The sequence below is a fragment of the Lasioglossum baleicum genome, chromosome 1 (assembly GCF_051020765.1).
Source record: "Lasioglossum baleicum chromosome 1, iyLasBale1, whole genome shotgun sequence".
Classification (NCBI taxonomy): Eukaryota; Metazoa; Arthropoda; class Insecta; order Hymenoptera; family Halictidae; genus Lasioglossum; species Lasioglossum baleicum.
This window is the reverse complement of record NC_134929.1, coordinates 21,211,702-21,233,633: the sequence shown is the minus strand read 5'-3', so window position 1 is coordinate 21,233,633 and position 21,932 is coordinate 21,211,702. Positions and strand designations below refer to the sequence as shown.

Sequence of the window (21,932 nt, the reverse complement as noted above, 5' to 3'; positions counted from 1 at the left end):
TTACGCATAAACAGGCTCGCTAATCGGCCGCTAAAACGAGTGATCGATCGTGGCGTTTGCCAACGGTTTCGAAGAAACGCGCGCAACATTCTTAAATTATGAATTGATATTCCTCGAACGGTTTTGCAACGCGATTATTCTAAGCCGGTAACATGTCTATTAACATAATACATACACACTGTTGCAACTTCGATCGAAGTTTGCTCGAGTCGATTTAACCTTCTGTTGCGTAATAATTGCGTGTGTTGCAGACCGTGTTGCGGAGAAACGCGGAAAGTTTATACTACGTTTCCAGTGGTGCGTGTGATCCTGAAATTAATGCGTTTTTCAAAGGAAGAATTTTTTGTTTATCGATGGTCATAAATCTTGTGTGAGCTCACGAAATATTTACACGATCCTCGATTTCTTAAATGGGGAGGTTCCGTGACCTCGGATAACCTTGAAAGACATATATATATATGTCAGGTCAATAAGTTCGTGACTCTCGTTAATAAAGCATATTTTACTCACCGCATTGTACCGATTCGAATATTTCCCTCCAGTTCGAACCAACATGGCCGCCGCTGGAGGATCAGCCACGCGTGCCGTTGGGAAAAATATTGCACGGAGCCTCGGCATTTCCTGTACACTCCTTGGCGTATGCTAATTTTCCAAATACACGCGGCGCCGCTCCGTGTTCTCAGCGCGTGTATTATATGGTCGCGTGGGCGTCCACCATGTAACAGAGTACAACGTCGATCACTGTTCAACTAAAATGAAGCCATTCGCGTGCCGGTTACCATCGTAAAACCTAGCGGCGTCTCTAACGCATATTAATTCGCCGAAAGACTAGCTAACGACCATCCACAACCACATGCAATTCTAATTCAGTATAAATCATCGCGAAATACGATAATGGAATAGCTAACAACATTACAATCGTCTTAGCAATTCGTATTTTTCCACGGTGCTGCCATAACGGTCCCCGAAGACGGGGTACATCTTGTTCAAACGATAATCGCGATTTTTAAGACTAATTCTGGTTGACAACTGTTCCCGATCATATATTCAGAATCGTTATGTTATAAAATAGTACTGTTTCCTACCGTGACCGGTGCGGTGTTGATCCCACAATTTCTGCTAAATCTCCGCGAAGGGACAGCTTCTGTTCTGTTTCAAAATTATAGGGCGAGATGGCGCCACACGAATTCCCGCGATTCATCCGTTGAAAACAAGACGCAAGGTCATCGTTCACGCGTCCCACGATATCTAAGGTATGTAATTTGAATCTCGATAGAAACTCAATCTGAATAGCTGCTCCTGCTCTCGTGAAGATTCTTTGTCCGACGCGCGAGTGTGTCGATCAGTGTGACTTTTGCACGCCATCGCTGTACACCATTCGCTGATTTACTCGTGAACACACAGAAATGGATTATTCGAAATGTATATCTGGTGTGAAATGGACGTGCGCAGAAAAAGTGAATTCTTTTCGTTTCCGCTCAGCTAAAGCCGCGTTTTGAACCGGTCTGCGCAGGCGCGGCGCTTTCGTCGAGCGACTCGCATATCGAGTGTCTCGCCAGTTATCACGGTACATGTGCAAGAGGTGCCTGTGGTAATTATTTCTTACCGTTCTCCATTCGTGAAAACTCGCGCCGCTGGTGGTGGAATGCATCGGGAACGCGACGCAGTTTGTCGCCGTTCGATGCTGCTTGAACAGCTGTTCAGACGCGTTCCTACAGTTCCGATTGTTTCTTTTCTCGTTCGGCTCTCCGGTACGCAGTGTTTTCAAAACATCCGCTTCTGCGACGAGGAACGCACGTGGGTGAATTGCAGTGAACGTCTCGAGCCGACCAGTGACCTTTCACGAGTGATGTAACTTCTCCGCGGTGAAAGAGACTCGACTCGATCGCTCATAATCTGTAACGCGAGTGCGCGCATGCGCCCCGCGGTTCCCGGCGTGATAGCTTTTCGAAACGCGGCCCAAGTTCGATTCTGCTCTCGATGGACGCGGAAGTTGAGTGTCGTTGTCTAATAAAAAGCAGCAGAATTTCATGAGAAACATCTCGGTTTACCGCGCATTCGGTGATGAGTTGAGCAGCGGGAACCGGGAAAGTGAGGTTAAGTGACAAAATGCAGACTACGCTGCCGCAACGGGGCACCAAGCAGCTTCGTCGGAACGTCAACCACGATGCCTCCCTGAATTACAGAAATCGATTGGTATGTCAATTATGTACCAAGCTAACGTTTGTCTATTTATGCATGCCTGTCACGACGCGAAGGATTTTTTTCCTGAAGAAAATTGATTTTCTTGAGAATCCTGAACGCGTCTTTAAGCCTCGGATCAATTAGCTTTGTCCGTGTCGTTTATGAAAGTCCGACGTGCTTTTTCGACGCGTGGCAGTGATTGATAAATCGCTGAAGTCTAGTTAGGTTATGATAAATGCGGTAGGAATCATTGTATGCTCATACGGTATTTCAATTATGAATGACAGTAAGTAAGCATTGGTGTTCGGACGTTCTCGTGGATTAAGCGAGTGTTTCCATGTGAAACAAGTTATTATTTGTTTCTTTATACAACTTCGGAGGACTCTGTTATATTGACCACCAATTTCTGGAGTTGTTATAAACTTGTTGTTCTGACGTTCATATTTTCGTATTGAAATTTGTAGACACGAACAATGTTACTCGAGGAATCGACAGGAAAACGCGGGTTCGGCGATCGAGCGCGAATTGAAACCGGTTCCGTTCTTGCTAGAGCTTAAATCCAGTTTCCTTTCACCTTCGCGCGAGAATGGTCGGTGTCGTTCGAATCGACAGTGGTCGAAAATGCTCTAGGCGAGCAAAACAAAATCTCCGACCACCCGGGATTACAAACATTTGTCCCTTGCAGGGATTAAATTTTCGAATTCGATACTCGCCGTGCGTAATTAACAAGCTAATGATGTTGCAAACGTCTGGACGTATCAATTGTCCCTTGTAGACCTCGGACAAGCATTCTTATCTCGTCCACGTTTCCAGACCGTAATCTCAGCCGATTTGTTTGTATCCGGTCTCACAATGCATCGAGATCGTCGCGCGGATAATGTCCCGACTCGATATCGAATTACGCTTACTGCTGCCACCAGTGATTTCAACGCTTGGTAGACGAGGGAATTCGCCTGGAGATCATTTGGGATGACGTTCCTTTATCGCTAGCGAATTTTTTTTGCGACACGTTTGTGGATCGTGTTAGCCTCATCCCCTTTCTTCGATTTTACTAAAAAACAATATCCTCAAATTTTAGTTGGAAAGGAATTTTAGCTGGATCGGAGGGTGTAGCACGCGGTGACCTTGCGCTGCCCTTGAGACGCTACCTACTATTCCTGTAGAGATCTGTACGACTCCAACGCATTCGAGTTTTTCAACCGTTAGAATATCGCCATCCGAAGGCGGCCTGGTACACTTCAAGGTCACTTATGTTTTTCTAGGCAGCACTCAGCATACATTATATTGCCGATCTAGGTTAAGTACATGGTGCGCCATCGATAACGGTTAGATTATAGGCTGCCTTTGTTAGAACCAGAGTGTCTGACAAGTGTTTTGTTATTGGAGGATCGATTATGTAGAAATCTCGGTTCGTGAGTCACATCCTAGCCGCCGTGTTTTGCACATCGAAAGCGATTTAATCTGATAAATTGATCCTTCTAACAACTCGGGCAAATTAAAATTGTCTGAACACACCTTAAAAATGTTAATCTGCTCTGAGAAATAAAAGGAACGATTTTGTTTTTATTTTTGAACCACCAAGAGAGTGCGTGCAAACCACCAGCGCTCAAAAATAGATCGTCGATCCCTTAGGGAATGATTCTCTAATGACCGAAAGTGCATCGATCCGATCGAAATCGATCATCCATGGTGTTCAGCAAGTGGAGAACGTCCGGCAATGATCAGACGAGTCGTCGAGCAGCGCAGCGCGTGCTTGTCCCGACGTAATTGCGTCTCGATGCGAAATCCGTCGGCATTATGCAAATCGAATTAGCCAACAGCTCCGCGTATCATTAAAATGATCGACTTCGCGCGAGTTTTTCAACGTTGCGACGACGACGTGGCTCGCCCACGCACGGGAAACACGTCCCTGACCTACCGACGCGACGTAGAAAATCGGTTCTAGAATGCATTCTCGATAACGTGATGCCTTCCTTCAGGCATTTCGAACCATCCAAACTGACCACTTTCGAATAATCTGTTCAGCCTGGCTCTGTAAAATTCGGGAGCGACGAAGCCACGCCCACACATACGATTCTCTTGTCTTTTCCGTTTCATTATACGAACCCAACAGAATTTACCTCGAGACCGAACGCTTGAAAAATGCATCGAGCGTTGCGTCCCAGCGTTGCGCTCTTTGCAAAAGGGAACAAAGATGCGCTGAAAAGGCGTCACTTCAGGGCCAAGAAAGACGATTTCCGCCGTGACAAACGCGCCTTACGGTTACGGCGAGGCGCCGCAGATTTTTCACGGTGCATTGTTGAGCAACAGTCTCTCTATTGCAGTCGCGGCGATGCACTTTGAATACGAGGCACACGTGCACCAGGACGAATCAGCCGGGAACGATCTGGCCGACGACGAAGCTGTCGCGACGATCTAATCGCTCGATGGAAACGCTCGAAAATCACATCGTCGTGTGGTGTGTGCGAAGCGTTGTCGGGTTTCGCGTGCATCCGCCCACACGTTCCACAGCCTTGGCCGACTGGCGGTGTAGCCGGACTGTTTTTATTTTTCCACCGAGTGCAACGGCGGCGGCGGCGCACGTCTTCTTTTTCACCTTAAACTATAAAAGATTCGCGCGCGCGCGACGACGACGCCACGTTGAATTATTTATGAGGATCGAGGCTGGGCACGGACGCCTCCTCGACAGGGTTATCGCATAATATCCGACCATTAAACGCTAATAATAGTCGCCCGTGTCCACCGACGACACCTCGCGATCGCTGCAGTCTGCGTAATTGCACCGAGCACCCACATTCCGCCGGGTTTCTCGTCGAATTCTAACCGCCCTCCGGGTTTCACGCCGATGCGATGGAATTCTGATCGTTCCCGGCGGTCCAGCTGGCCTTCTGAATCATGGGAAGAATAAGAAAAGTGATTTTCCCGTTGACCAACTTCTCCGTCTGCAAACCATTTTCCCAAGATATTGTTACGTACTCAAGAATTGCCTCACTATGTTAGACATAAAGATCAAGAGCAACGAGGCCACGCCCACTTCGTCGCATACAGTTTCTGCGATTTATTGTGGAATTGTCTGTCCCAGGATGGTGTTATATACTCCAGATTGTGTTCCGATAGAACTGCTTAATAAATCTCAACAATGCACAAGATTTCTTCATTGCCTCTATAAATATCAAGAGCAGCGAAGCCACGCCCACACATACGGTGCCACTGTGTTTTCACTTTCATCGTGCATAAATCCATTCCTCGCATCAAATAGTAAATAATCTAGTTAGCCTAGCTTTATGAAAATCGGCAGCAACAAAGCCACGCCCACTTCGTTCATGGCTCAGCCACCCAAATCAGTCTTTACACTTGAGCATCTAATACGCGTCCGGTTGTCATAAAGAGTTCACGTTACAACCGTGTCAATCTACTTTTCCGGCGATTTATCCTGGATCGATCTACGGGTGGGATCGATCGATCCCGTCGCGGTCGGTAATCCTCTCGCGTTTCAGTCACCGTTAACAAGGTTGAGATCGGCAATTTAGCAACGCGGCTAGATCGCGCGTAATCCATAGAGAAGGTCGTAGGTTGCGGGTCTCGGTATAATCGGCTTTCTTTCAATCGGGCACGGCCATCAATGAAACGCCTAAGCCGCTTACGATTAATGCCGCTGCGATACCGTGCTCGCAATAAATTTCGATACGATCGGTACAAAGTGCGCCACGAGTCGGTTCATTGTACACTGATATGCACTGATCACCGACGGTATGCGAGATCTAGCCGACACGCTGCACCGCTGCGACAATATCAATGCACGATCGCAATTAGATCCTGGCTTGTGTCGAACGCTGATACTTGCCACCCCCGTTGCGAAACAAAGACCACGGGTTGTAGATGTTCCACATTGCCTTCGCTGCGTGGACATGACTCTCATCGAAGCGTGCTGGTTCAGTGTCTTTGGTTCTCCGGGATCTTTTTTCTCTCCAGAACTCTTCTGGATTCTCCAAATGTACTTTTCTCCATAGCGATATTGTGCAACAGCCTTTAGTTCGAGTAGAATCGCAGAAAAGTCATCAAAGGCGCGCCGCCATCACTCAAACACAGACGCAATAGCGCCCGCCCCACTGATAAGAAGAAACGGATGAACATTGTCAACAGTTCCTTCGAAAGCATTATCGACGACATTTCTACCAGTCCGTTCCCTTTGATCTGATTTCGAAATTGCTCCTCCACCACCATCAAACATGTCTCTGTGTCATGTCTCGATAACAATTTGAAAAATTCTAAACCTGACACCCAGCTACAATTCTCCGATGAAAAATATTTGACCAATTTCTCCTATCACGAATCTCTCCTCGAAGACCAAAATTAACATAAACGTCCGCAGCACGTGAATGATTTACGCTCGGGGCCTGTCCCACCGGTTAATGTTCATTAATTTGAGCATAGAATTTGCGACACGATCGAATACCGCGAGAACGATTTATGAGTCGTCGTACGACACAGAATCTCTGTATAGATCATCGAGATCGCGCGACAGCTCGGATAATATTTCTCCGAAGTGAAGAAACCTGGACAAATGGATTCCGATTTTTACCGGGGGAGAGTTTCTACATTAATCGAAGCCGATTACGTACATATCTTTCCTTCGTTCCACGAATCCGAACGCCGAATGCATCTATATCATTCCCGGATTCCGTGTCGCAATCGAACATTTTCATCGTCGAACGGACCACAAGACTGTTCGTTTAGAAAACCATTAGCTGCATTAGCAATGCAAATCGCGGCGGCGTTCGTCAAGAAATTAATTGGAAAGCGATTGAACATCTGCTCGCCGGGATATGGGATCGACGGATCGTTCAATAAACGTCTCCTGGCGATAACGATCGAAGAACCGTGACAGTCGCGATTGTACAACCCCGAAGGCTCGCGAAGATCATATTTTCGACGGTGAATAACTCGCCAACACGAAAATGCGTTTTCCCTTTCAATAATTTTACAAAGTCACGCCTACTCGGGAGAGACATGTGAAACCCTAGTTGAGAAAAATGCAACAGCATCACTCGATCCTTCCATTGTTGCCACAAGTGCATAAAATCCGCGGTCTATGTATTCATGACTCGTTCGAATTAGAAACAGTTTTACGACGATTCAGGAATTCGTGGGATCGGGATTATCAGCGGCTGGAATCGCAGGAAAATCGCGAAGAACGCGGGGATCGATGAGTGCCGGCGCCGATCGACAGGAAAATCGCGGATGACGCGAAAAATATTCAAATCGCGGATTGCCGAGCCTGGTTGCGAAAGTCGAGGCCTCGAGGTACTCTATCGCGATCGGCGCATACCGTTCGTGGACCGTACGACTTTATTATCCTGACGAACGGACGATCAGAGGACGCGTAACGTCGCGGTGGCTACCGGCTACCTCCACGACAGGTTACATCATCGCGATCTATCCGATCGATCATCAGCGCGGCCTGATTTATCGGCGGCGAAATAACTCCGTTCTTTTAGCGAGCTCGTGGAGGTGGGGATCGCGTTCGCGGATCTTCCACGGGCCGGTTTCACAATCAGGAAATACCTGGCATTCCGCGGTCCGATCGTATCGCTGTCGGGTACAACGGCGTAGAAACCGCGGGGACACGCGTCCCGTCTCGCCTGCCGCTCACATTTTTCTTGGGATTGTTCGCAGTTTGCCAATGGGTGGCCGGATGGGTACACGGTGGGCTCTTTTTGTTTAACGCATTGCCTACCGGCGATTGTTACGCAACCTTTATGTCTATGATAAAGACTTTCCAATGGTTCCAGCAAGTCACCCCCGAATCACCATTTTTAACCGATTTCGAAAAAGGAGGAGGTTACTCAATTCTATCTGTATGTGCCTTTTTTTTCGCTTTTTTTCTATGTATGTTCAACGGATTACGTCGAGATGGATGGACCAATCGGAACGAAACCTTTTGCATCTTGTAGAGTATGTTCCCGGGATGGTCCCGTGCAAAAAAAATTTTACATTTCTTTATTAATTATACGATTTTATTTGCGAAAATGTAGGATGGTGATACCGTCGTGAACTCCGCTGAATGTTAGACATTAGGAACAGTAACGACGCGACGTCGTTACCGCTATCGATTGCCGCTCTCAGATATTTATCAATTACGATTTGGAATGTAACCGCTGACAGAGATAAAAAAGTGTGTGAAATAAAAAAAAACTTTAAAAAAAAATTAAACCGACTTCGAAAAAACGCACTAAAAAGAATGAAATAATTTCCATTTAATTTATGTGAATACAATACAATACAATCTTTTCGGAGACGGAGCAAATATATTATTTAAATATAAATATATTAGTATTTAGAAGAATTTAAGGATTTTCGTAATTTCCAGTGTCGAAAATTTTCAATTTTGCGCCGCCTACGAAAAGATTGTATTGTATTTAAGTTCGTGTGTATTCACATATATTAAATGGAAATTATTTTATACTTTTTAGTGCGTTTTTTCGAGGTCGGTTTAATTTTTTTTTTAAGTTTTTTTTCACCTCTCACTTTTTCATCATCGAGCCAAATAAAAGGGACTCGACTCGAAATCGATAACAGTTCCCATAAAGCAGCGAATGTGTACACAAAGTCGCGAAAAGCATCGTTCGCAAGTAATTTCTTTTACGTAATTTAACAACTGCGGGTGTCCAGATGTCCATGAACGTCGCACGGGCGAGTGTCTGTCTTTAAATCACCGTGGTCCCATCAACGAGAGATTAAATTTCCTCGATGCTCGACGAAACGGCGAGAGGCGCGAAGTTTTACGGGATCCGTTAAAAATCGGTTTAGAGCGGCGGCGCGCGGCGTTTTATCGGCCGATAAAATCGCGAAACGAGGCGCCGCGCCGCGATTCCATTCTGTCGCGATCGGGACCGGCGTAAAAATTAATCGAGCATCGTTCCAGCCGCTATTACCGCGGCTACAATTTTTCGCCAGGCCCGTAAAAAAAGACGCGTGCCCGCGCGTCGTACACCGGAGGGGGAAAAGTTGTGGAAACCCGTTCGAGCGACAGGTTCCGAGGGCAAGAGAAAGGCGGACCGGTATTATTGAAGGTTCCTGGTGGAGTCGATCGTTGAATGAAATTTAAGTGGGTCGCGTATGAATGAAATCGTGCTCCGTTCTCTCGTCTCCTCTCCTTCTCTCTTTCTTCGTCGACACGATCGCCGCCTGCAGCCGCGTGGGCGACCGGACGCGATTTAAACGATCGCGCAGATCTTTCGTCGCGATCTCTTGGATTTCCCGTCGCGACGTGACTCCTCTTTTTCTTTCGACACTCCCGACGATAAAAGTCTCGATGTTTTCCTCGAACGAGGAAAATCACGATCCCACCGATGATCGTTCGACGAGATTCGAATTCGTCTTATTAGCTACCAGGTAATACCCCTGTTGATTGGATTTATTATGTCACCGGGACTATTAGTTGTCGCAGGAAATTCGAAGCGATTATCTGACTAATTGCGCCGCGCATAATCGAATGACACTGAGCGAAACTGCTGGAGATTATTAGGTAGCGAAATGAATATTCGACTGGCAAGTCATTTTAATGATGCAACTGTACTGCTCATCTTGTCGCATTATACTCGAACTCTTCGTAAATATTTACAAGGAAAAGTTATTCCGAATCATTTTAGGAATCACCCTTTTCAAGGAAATGCAACGTTTTGAGACACCCTGTATAGTAGTGAAGGAGGCTCGATACGCGCGACTATTAGAATAATAATCGGATTAGAGCGTGACCGGAAGAATTCGCGAACCGAGTATCTCGCGAGGCAGGTCGACCAGAGTGTTTTATTATTTCGGCTCGCGCGAACGATAAATCGCTAATCCCAGTCCCGTGGTAGTGGCGCGACTCACCGGTCGGGAGATAAGCCGCAGAAATGGCTTAATATCGTGCAACGACGTCTTGTTCTCAAACAACCGGTTGCTGATACTGCAACAATATTCTAGATCGGGCGAGCATGGTTTATCGGCAACACGGCCGACACACTGTTCCTCGTCGAGTAACTCGCGAACAGAACGTTTATCTCTCCTATATTCGACCACGGGAAATGGAATCTCGCGTTACGATACTCGTCGGCACTTAAGCAGATCCGCGGGGATTGAAATAGTCGATGATAAAAATCTTTTATTTCGTACCGGGGGTCGCTTAGGTATCTCTCGAGTCGAGACTTTATGCATTTATGTTGCAGCCGCCGCGAGTTTCATGGTGCAACGAGAAGCTGCGTCCAACCAGATTTTCCTTCCGAGTGGAATTTCAAATAGTAACTGATGAAACAGATTTTTGACCGACTTCGAAAAAGGTGGAGGACCAATCAGTGTAGGGTATATCTCCCGATTGGTCTCCCTTGATAAAGTGTTAAATAAAAAAATTTTATAAAAAAAGAATTAAACCGACTTCGAAAAAACGCACTAAAAAGTATAAAATAATTTCCATTTAATTGATGTGAATACACAGGAACTTAAATACAATACAATCTTTTCGGAGGCGGCGCAAAATTGAAAATTTTCGACACTGGAAATTATGAAAATCATTAAATTCTTCTACTCTTTTCTGCTTTCACATATTAATGTATCTTCTCTTCCCACCTACTGATTTCCATGTCCACCATATTCCAATGAAATCATAATCAGCAACATGTGTCATATGGAAAATTTTTTAGTTAATATTTTTTATTTAAGTTCATGTGTATTCACATAAATTAAATGTGGAAATTATTTCATACTTTTTAGTTCGTTTTTTCGATGTCGGTTTAATTTCTTTTTTAGTCTGTGTTCTCATAAAAATTCCCATAAAAAATAATGATAAACATGAATGCTAGAATTACATACTAATAACCTGCTAGTGTAATAGAAATTAATTGTATGAACGAAGATAGTATGTACTGGCTCCTGACTGGTCGCAAAATTGAAATGAATTTTGGAGAACGTTCCGCTTCATATAAATAAACAAATCTGGAATGTCCCGGCACTTTAAGTAAATTTATTGTTAAACGACTATGCGAACCGCAGACTGGGCCAACGAGAGACCATTATAGTGTTCGTACGAGCGAGCAACGGGGCTGAAGCTGGCGCGAGTCAAACGCGGATCATTATTCCTCGTTAAGAGAGGGAGACCCGGTGCATATATTACGATTATTGTCCGTTTCTACGAAAATCCGCGGTTCGGTATGCGATCGCGTCGGAAAAGTAGGCTGCGGCACCGCGCGCGGCCGCAATAACCGCGCATAAATGCAGATTAGGAGCGAGACCGATCCCCGCGCTGTATCCCGATACAATCTGCATTGTAATTAAATGCCAGCCGTGTCGTTCATCTATCATTTTTCGAGCATTCGAACCGGTTTACGACGCGGCTTTTCCTCCTTTCCGTTTGTAGACGGGTCGTTGAGCCTTAATAACGTTGCATATGGAAATAGAATCGGCTCGAGCGGGTTCTGCGAGCATAATCGCAATTAAAGACTGAGCTTAGCAAGTGATCAAACTGTCCGGGGATAGTTTCTGCTTGTCAAAAGAATCTTAAATAATTTTTTAGTCTTTTGAATATTCCGGCGAATCATACAGAAGATGAATTCGCGATAGAACGAGTTTACTGCTTCGTGATACAATGCCAAAACCTGTAAAATCGGTGCAGCGTCACTTGTTCGATGTTTACGGGCACCTGCGCGTGCCCGTGAACCAGACAGAAAGCCAATTTGAATAATTGTTATCGGCCGGAGCATGGCGGTGCGTGGGCGAGGCGAGGATTTATTCGGCGACGATTAAAAATCGAGCGATCGATCCGGATTTAAGCGTCTGGCTCGGCTCGCGAGAATGTCGCGACATCGTCACTGGACGCAACACCGCATGTGCTATAGCAAATGAACGAGCGTTGTCACGTGACCAATCCGGTGCTGGCAGAGAGAGGGGGTAACTGTGTTCCCCTCAATGCGTCCAAGTAGGGCTTTCGCCGGCGAATACAGACTCGGATCCGAACATCGTCGCGAAGAAATCAATTAGGACAAAAATGTAACTAGCGGAGGATTAAAGGTCTTTTTCCACTGTTCAATCGAAAGAACCGGAAGTACTCGCGACCGGCCCACGCGCGAAAGGTTCGGCGGCGCGTGTCGCAATTGAGTCGACGGTCTGCTAAGTTCGAGCTGCCCTTTAAATAGACGGTCCCGCCTTTTCTCGTCGTGGGACGCGGTCTATTTCAGGACTACTCGGTGTCTCGAAATAAAATCCGTGACTCATTCCCCTTTGTTTGGTGTAGGTGGCCAGCAACAAACACAATTCCCCCGGTGTGCCATGACTCGGTTACGCAGTCTTGGTCACGTGTTCCGGTGTCTAACGAACGCCAGACAATGAGGGAACCCCGGCACAGACAATGCCGGATGAACGATTGCTGCGAAAGGAAGACCATGTCTGTGTGTGTGTGTGTTGTACGCCATATAGTGTCTGACCAGAGACCCATATTCCACGGCAAAGTGGAACCTCTAATTGGATTTCCGTGTCGGTTTTGCGGCAGTATCGAAAAATCGAGTGTCTTCTGGCTTTACTGTGTTGCATAATCAAACATCCAGGCAACACTGCCAACAAACAATTATGTCGAAGTATCTCTCCGCCCAGAATTGTCCAGAAGCTTCGAGCACTCCGTCGTTAATTAAGAAGGGGGTTAGCGAAGATGATGAACCGCTTTTGTAGCCTGGCAAGAAGCAGGCTTGATTATTTGAACTCGGAACGCTGCTTCCTCCGCGAAGCGGTCGTTAAACATCGAGCCGTGTCCCTCGAATGGAGGCAAAAACATACCGGAAGTGGACGCGTGGCCGTCTGCGCGGCGAGACCAACAGATCTTTTAGGAATCCGTGGCGGGGCGAGTTCAAAGAGACCGTCGTCGTTCAGATAAAATCGTCCGTGGTACCCGTGCTAGATATCGGGTGAATCCGGCTTTCGCGGACCCTCGAATTACTAGAATCACCGTCGATCAAGGGAATTCTTAACGAGGAATGCAGACGTTGATCCTCTGGAGACATCGATGCAGGAGCTATTCTAAAAACGGCAGGTCACTCGCGGATAATCCTCGATTTCACGGAGAGTTACTTTATCACTTTGTGGCTCTCGTGGAGAGCGAACGAGGACACACAGCTTGTAAACCGTTCAATCCCGAGCTGAACTTGTCCTCTTAATTCGAGCGGGCGTAGGATAAGTCCTTGAACGTTCACGGGAATCGCGATAATTCCAATGGAGAAGCGGATAAATCGAGACTGAGCAGAGTCTCGATAAAATGGTCTCGGAGGAACAGGGGTCTCGCCCGAGGCCACAGGGGATAAGGAAAAAGTTCCTGCGCGTCTGTAAAAGCGATCGAATGAGAGACGATTGCCCATTCTCGGCGGTTCCCACGATCCCCGGTCACCAAACGGGAACGTACCTTTGAAATTTCATTAGCCTTACACAGCTAACGACCGTATAATTGAACGCCGCGCCGGATAAAATCGCGAAGCCTACCGAACTGCGTCCGGCATCGACAGAGTTACAGATCGTAATCCACGGTTCGAGCCGCAGAGGATACCTGCAGACGATCGGGAGACGCGGTTCGATGATTTCGCCGTGCGGAAACTTTCCGCGTGAGAACGCACCGGCGCGGAAACCAGTCGACGGCATTTCAACGGCCGCACGTGCAAGAATGCGCGGCTAGACGATAGACCGCAATCGATTCCTCCATAGTTCGATACGTTTCGTAGTCGTCGGCGAAACAGTGTCGCGCGACCGGTTTCGCTTTCCACGATCTCGAAATTGTTCGTTGCACCGCGTTCACTCCGCTGAGAGCGTCCAGACCACGCCCCCACACCGAACTACGCAGCGAGACATTCGAATGCATGGTTTTTTTAATCTCTTTTCTGACATAATTCGCCTTTAAAAATCATTGTAAAACAAGCGCTAACGTAGTTTGCTCTGTAGAGCCACTGTGAGACGCTGATGTGGTTCCTTCAAAGGCGTGGAGCAACGAAGCCACGCCCCCTAGTGCTCTTTTCACAGAGACCACGCCCGTTTAAGCACCATAAGTTATCGGGGCAGATTTTATTCAAGAGCAATAAGAAGAATGAAGGCAATCTTGATGAAGGGACAAGCGTTATGGATCATTTTTCAAGAGCGCACCGCGTCCATTGGCCACGCATCTCCCCCATGATCGTTAAGAGTCCGGTCGATGCAAATAAACCGATTTTTCCCGTTCAGCGTCGGATCACGGCGAAGACTCGATTCTGAAATCTGACTTGCTAATGTCCGGTCCCGGTGCGCACGCACCACTTCCATCGACGTCCAACTGGTTGCGGACAAGCTGGTGCTTTGCAAGTCTAATTCAGAAGCGTGCACCACCTTCCTCTCCGGCAATTAATTGCGATTCTGTCGTTACTCTACCGTTCGCGCGATCGGACACCGCTCTTTCTTGCCTCTCCTCCTCTGTTCCTCGTTTCTTGCTCGATCCGAATCAGGCCGATCGCTAGTCCGCGCGAAATGTTTCCAGAAAACACGCTGCATTCCTCGTGTCTGCAATAATCGACAGATCTTTGCTCGTTCTTGTACGAGCGTGAAAGGGTACCTGTATATTAATCGAGCTGAATAATATTTGTAGCAAGTTTTGCTTGATTTTTCCTACACATTTTGAGTTTGTCTTACCACAATGATGGTTCTGAAATTTGGTTCGCGGCCCCGTCCCTATTTACCCAATCGATTCGATGCTATTTTGCTCGATTCTCGACGAGCGTTGTGGACGTTTACCCACAAGGAATTCGATTAGCATGCAATCCGGTTCGCAAATAGCTAAATAATTTGGTGATACGTCGACCGGTGTCCTCCGAGAGTTACATAACGCATGATCAACGCGTGAACCCGCATGGCCGGTGTCGTGATCATTCTGCGATTTACGGATCTTATTATTAACCTATCAACCGAATGACTGCCATAAAATTCGCACGAAGTCCCTTGCTCTTTCAAAATCGTCTTTCACGCACACGACATCATTCTACTTCTTCTCGAACATTTCTTTGAATCTCGCGACGATGCAATCTCAACGATGTCCCCTTTTTCCGCGCGATCGTTTCGCCGTCTTAATCGCAGAAGTGACACGGTGGATGATATGGAATTCACATCGCGGTCAAGTGCAGCAGCGAGAGAACGGCCGGCCCAGATTTTTCTGTAACGCTGTAACATGTTAAAACGAAAAACTCATCTCGCGCTCGTCACGGTGACGACCCCATTCCGAGCGACCGCGCGGCCAATTAACCGAAGACGCGCTCGCCCCGAGATTCCCGATTCGTCGTTGCTCGTTGTTTTCAATTTTACAAGCGGCGCAGACATCACAGGACGCCGCTTGAAAAATGCCGATCCCCCGCCGATCAGGAAAACCACGCGCAACCCCGCGTCTGCGGTTTTTCGCGCGACTCCGCGACGAATCGCCCCTGACTTCACTTTTTCTCGCGAATGCTCCGGAGATATCGGCCGTTAACTCGCTCTACGTTCTCTACAAAGCCGTTTAATTCATTGTTAATTCTCGGACGATTTTCACTACACTGAGAAAAAAATCCTGCCGAAACAAAAAAAAAATATATGTTGATTCAATAAGATGTACTATTGAATAGTACCAATATCATATGAACTTATTTTAATATTTAATATTATTGAATTTCAATAGCAAAACTTATTTCCGCCAATCATATAAGCGAATAGCTTGACCATCAATGTTTACAAAAAAATATGATATGGCCTCAAACCAATTCCAGTATAAATCCATACATTTCTCAAATTTTTTTAACAACACATCTGATCGAAGGAAAAAAAGAAATATTACGAATAATAATGTACGGTATTGAATCGAATAATATTTTCAATCATTTCATGATAGACAATTCAAATACATCACGATTTGCTTCTAAATTTCATACTATTGAAAAGAATACATTGATATTCATCGAAGTAAAAAAATTACAATAACACGAGTGTTATTGAAGTAACTACTTTTCTTTTCTCAGTGTAGACTACGCATCTAATATTCTTCGAGATTATTCGCGGCATTTGCCAATTTCTTAAAAATATATTTTTTGGATGAAATAGCTACCAATTTCAATAATTTATCAGAAACTGAGCAGCTCGATCGCGACTTTTATCCTCCTGGTCAAAATTGACGAAAAAAATGCAGGCAAAATTGGAAAATTCGGTGATCGAGTTCGATTCGATCGGCTGTGCTTCGAATGCTTCGATACGAAGAATACGAGCAGCGCATGCAGCCTCACAGCGTATCGGGGACATGAAAGCAGACCACGAGCCGAGCCGGCCGGTCAATTACGCGCGAATACGCGACAAAATTTTCAATTCGGTCCCTCGCGAAATTGCTCAAAGGCCGTGCGCGCGGATCACACGAGCCGCGCGCAGGCGAAAAAAGAAAAATGTTAATTCTCGACGATGAAGATGGACGCGCTCCGTGCCGCCGCGCCAGCCCGAGGCACAGTTGCGATCATTTCGGCCTGTTTCGTGGCGATTACGTAATACTGGCGGCGCGTCGCATCGGACGATTCGCAATTAAATTTAACGGGCGAATTAACCGAAAACGAGGATCGAATTGCTCGCGTACGTCCGACCTCTGCGCTCTGTGTCTGCAATCGTTTAAAAACAGGCCCCCCGGCGTGGCGGTGTCAGTCTGCGTGCATGTATCGTCAGTCGCGCTAATTATAGAACGATTATCGCGATTGATTGCGCAAACCCGTCGAAAGCACTGAAATAAACGTCGACACTTCAATCGAAGCCACCGCAGGCACCATCGGGGATAATCGTAGTCGTCGTCGCGAGCTACCGTGCCGAGGAATGCGCTTTGTTTACCTGCGGGGTCGGTTTCTACGAGCGTCATCGCGTTTTGCGTAATTGCCCCGCGAGGAACAAGCCATCGAAACTTCAATTTGTTCGCTTCAATGAGACATAAATAATAGGGAACGAAAAATATTCTCCCGTTCTACTTTGTGGACGAAGCGAAGATGGGCGGAGCCAGGTGCGAAAGACGTGGAGCAATCCGTTTCCTCTATTCCGTTTCGAAACAGATTAGTGCCATCCCCTCCACGTTGTGGGCGGAGCCTGGATTAGGCCTGCCAAAAGCTCAAAAGGGGAGGAGCGACGCCTCCCAGTGGGCATGAACATTTAACGAGTCGGTAAACAATGGGCAATCGCAGAATCGAGGTCACTGCTCTCCATGGTCTCGATCCAGATCCTTGATGATGTGCTTGCAGCAAAGTAACGTCCAAACAAGGACATTTTATTATGTGAAATTAATGTGGTACAATCGTCTGCAACCGTTCAGCTTGAATGTGTATTACAGTCGTTCGCAGACTTGCTACCGACATTATTTCGTATTGTTGGACTTGTACGCGTATTTTATCGAATGATCTCCATCGGATCACAGTCATTGGAGCATCGTTCCGCAGACAATGCATAGAAGAGGGGCACGCCGCGCATTCTCTCTGCCCACGTCCTCGGATACCGTATTACGTGCGTAATATCTAATGGACGTTTACGACGTTAAAGGTGGCACGAAGTGGGCTAATACGAGGTGCCATTTAGTCAGTTAAAGGTCTTTGAAGCCACGTCCTATCGGTGCTCCCGCTCCGATCATGCAGCAAATACATAATTTTATTGTTGTATCAGGCGGCTGGTATTCCCAGTAACCTCCATCCGACGATGTCTTCGATATTTCAATTTTCATTAGCGTATGACGAGGCTCCTTCAACCCGAGGTCACCAAGAGCCACGGTTCGCCTCGCTGACTTTTATTAGAAAATACCTAACGCTTCGTCCCATTATTGCCTATTGTTCAAATATGTTTATGAAGAAAACGACGCGGATACCACGGTACCACAAATACTTGTGACGTCTCCGGAGAGACTGTTGTTTGTCCTGATCTGCGAGAGACGACTCTGAAGTAGATAAAAGCATCAGTTACCGTGTTTTCGAAGATATTTGATAAAGACATGTCAAGAACAATTTCCATTGATCCAGAAAAACCATACCATAGAATATCTGTGGAGACATCCATAGAAACGTCAGCTGCTCCCTGTCCCACAAAATATCTTGCGAGTCGACGCGATTACTAACTAGCTGGAAAGGATCATCGAGGAGCCGCCAGTTGGCACACGACTAATTACCTGCTCGTCTGATTGACACACGAGGACGTGACGAGATTTTTCCGTGGCGCGGCGGTACGCAAAAGCTTCGCGATTCCTCCTCGTTTCTGACCCCATTCCGGGCGAATCGCTTGCGCAGATCCGCGGCCGCGAGGAATGCGCAGAAGAACAAAGGGCGCAGCTGTGCGGCGCGGGCCGGTGTTAACTCGATTGCCAGTGAATCGAATAGATTGATAGAATCACCGGAGGGCACTCCAGCCACAAGCTGCGTCGACTAGGTCTCGCCGGACTCTCGACTTATCTCGATAAAGTGTCTCTCCGCGAGCGATTCCACTCGGCGATTGCCACTTTTCGGAGTCCGAGCGAGGCAGAGTGTTGCTAGACCGTGTCGCAGCGATGTCAACGTCGAGATAAGAACAACAAATGACAATTGTTCCTGTCCGACGGAGCTGCTATATCTGATCCTCCAATCGACCATCTTGCTCAACTAAATTAGCGTTCTACCAGAAGCCTATTAATCGGCTTTAACGATGCAGCCGAGCGTAGACGTTCCATCATTTTCTTGAACGATTTCAGAAAAAAACACTATACGAATCCTGTCATTTTTTAGCAATTTATTCAAATAGATTAAAATATAACTATCATATGCTATAACCTTGGACAACAAAGTGTACAAAACTAATTCGACCATGTTTCAGTTTGCAAGTGTCACGTGTGCGTGACGGCTTACGCGTTAACATAAAAATGAACTGCCGCGATCCACGATTAGTTTGCCGCGACGAGGATCGTTTTGTTTGTTCGATGGGTTAATGGGGACGAACAATGTCCGCGGGAACGAGTTATAAATTACGCATTGGTCGCGGCGCGAACAAAGAGTTCGCGGGACAGACCGGAAACGATCCCGTCTGAACTTCGCCATCCGGCTTTGTTCTCCGGCTAGTTAACGAGCATGGTGCGAAGCGTAACATCGCGTCGCTGCGTTGCGGCGGCGCTTGAAGCCGTCGGCTTCAAGGTCAAGTTGCGCAACCGTGTTCCACTATGAAACGCAGAAGATCCTCTTCGCGTCGCGGATCTATCTGAACCCGGTGCACCGTCGTTATTCTTGGATCGGAAACACGGGTTGACCCCACGCTAAGAATAATACCGCGCGGAGGGATTATTTACCCGTCACCTGGGGCGTGCCTCGCGTTTCCTGGACCCGCGAGCTTTCCGCGAACCGAGATGATTATTTTCTGCCCGAGGTCTCGGCACCATCGGGGATCGACGGCGGTTGCGAGCTCATTATTCACGAAACGCGGTGGGATGGACTGCGTTTGATTTTCATGGACATGTGACGGTCAAATCATTTTTTTAAAATGAAAATATTCAAGTTGCCCGGACCTGCCTGAAAGCCGCTAAAAATCTGACTAAGTAATTAACTCGTCCTAAGTTTCTTTCAAAACAGCACAATCTTCGTTAATATTTTATTATCCCCCTAACCCCTCCTTAAGCTTCCCTTTTCTTAAAGTAAGTATATATTTAATCCGATTAAATAATCGGAAAGCGCCACTTTTAGCGATCCGTAAGTGGCGATAATCGTCGAAGGTTGCAGACGGGGGGTTAGGAATGTCTACAGTCTCGAACGAAGAATGCGCGTGGATTAACGACAGCAACGTCCGCCGATGCAGTGATTAATGAATCGAGACACCACCGACGACGTACCAGGCACGTATCACTCTCTCGTTGACGGGCATAATTAGGTCACACCATGGTGGGCGTGTATGAAAGCTCGTGATTGGGGTTAATACCATTAAATCCCGTATGTTTACTCCTCTTTATTCGACACGTCCTCGCTGATTCACAGAGGCTCGCGGGTACTTTAATTAACGGAACGTCGCGTCGACTCTCGCCTCGATATTAATTTCATCGAATCGCGCCCACGCGGCCGGTTACAATCACGTTATTATCATCGCGTCCTTTAATTAGGCTGCGTCGGCGGGTACGTCTGAAAAGCTCGTGATTAAGGCTAACGCTTCCCGCGGCGATTCCCGGCACTTTCTTCTCTGTTACGGGTCAGCTGGTGCAAGGACACGTGCCGGATCACAAAGCATCGTTGCTGCAACAATGAACCCAGGGCCCACTGCGGTTTTACCGTTCCTGGTGTTGACCCATACACCTACAAGGTACCTACCGCCTGCAAGGTCGTAAATAATGTTTCATAATCGCCGTGAGACGGCAACGAGCTGACCACCGCCGGGAATCGTTCATGGTGACACACTTTTTCCAGAAATTCGACGAGCTAGGGAGCATCCTTTCGATGCTACGGTAATGCCTCTATACGCGTGAAAGAGATGTGCACGATACTTGTGCAAAATCACTTCTTCAGAGACGTTGAAGCTCGATCACCTTTATTGTTTTTAATCAACAGTTTTTAAAGTATTGTTCGAAAGTGTATTTTTCAATGGCAACGTTGCCTATCCAGTTCATTCATCAAAACATCGATCTATTGTCTAATCGACACGAAGCAGCTCGCGACGCGTTCGCCGGTGTCTCTAGCACGTTGTTTGCCCAACAATTAGAGCGCGTTCTAGGAACACGAAATTGATGGCTGGCCTCGATTTCAACGTGCGTAAACTTGCTGAAAGTGGTCGGTCACCATAATTTATGATCTCTCTCAATTGATGCATACGTCCCAACCTTACGTGACTATCCTACTGTTAGGCCGAAAATCGCGATTTCCCCGAACACAGCCAACGTTTCCGACGGAATCTCAAAACGAATTCCATTGGGCCGGCCGTTTTACAGCGTTTACACCGTAAATTAATCGGCGTCGCACGGTCGTCGAAGTAACGAGACGCGCCGCTATTAATAATAGTCCGATTCCAAAGAGGAGATTTACGGAGCCGCGCCATGATTTATTTTGCGAGCATCTTGTTTCGCCACTTACCATAGCGCTTCTTTTCGCTACATTTGACAAGTTGGATCTCTTTCACAGGGGACTTGTTGACGTTGGACCCGAGTCCGAGGTTCTGGCAGAGCGCGAATACATTCGGCTTCCGGGAAAAATACTTAATTCGACCTCGCTCGGACTTCGGGGATCCCGCTTAAAGGCGGCGTTCGTTTGCTTTGCTAAGGTCTTTGCCGTGTCCCGGGCCAAATGTAAATTGTCGGTGATTTATCCTGCTCGATCAGGGGTTCAACGGTTCCCGCACGGAAGGGAAACATTAATTGACTCGGCGGCAAACGGGGTTGACCATCGACGCGGGAAACTCTGTTCTACCGGCGTGCTAGTTGGAACTTTGAGAATCGTCTTCCTGTGTGCTTTGGGAGCAAACCACTTCAAAGTTCGTGGTTGCTTGTGTTTCAATGAATACTCATATACAAGATTGAAAAAGAGCTAAGTCCTGTACAGTCGCAAAAGAAAATCATTCGTGATGTGCCTAGGCTCATCTTGAAGGCTTCCATTTTCACATCCATAAATTCTTTTTTCTGGGGTGGTTTTGTATTAAAAAACAATTAGGAAACCGAAGGTGATTATCTCGGCTACCTGGCTGCCACTGGGTCGACCTGTTCCGAGGTTCCCTGCGCCGAACGGCAAGTTCGATGTCTGAGA

At 47.0% G+C, this 21,932-nt stretch overlaps 1 protein-coding gene across 1 annotated transcript in view; it reads left to right on the top strand.

Moving 5' to 3' along the window:
* Nucleotides 1-1,857: 1,857 nt before the first annotated feature.
* Sarm (sterile alpha and armadillo motif) overlaps nucleotides 1,858-21,932 on the top strand; it is a 99,525-nt gene continuing 79,450 nt past the window's right edge. The window contains exon 1 of the mRNA XM_076440506.1: nucleotides 1,858-2,196. Coding sequence (XP_076296621.1) covers nucleotides 2,110-2,196 — 87 coding nt within the window. The 5' untranslated portion in view covers nucleotides 1,858-2,109. The remainder of the gene's footprint in view (nucleotides 2,197-21,932) is intronic.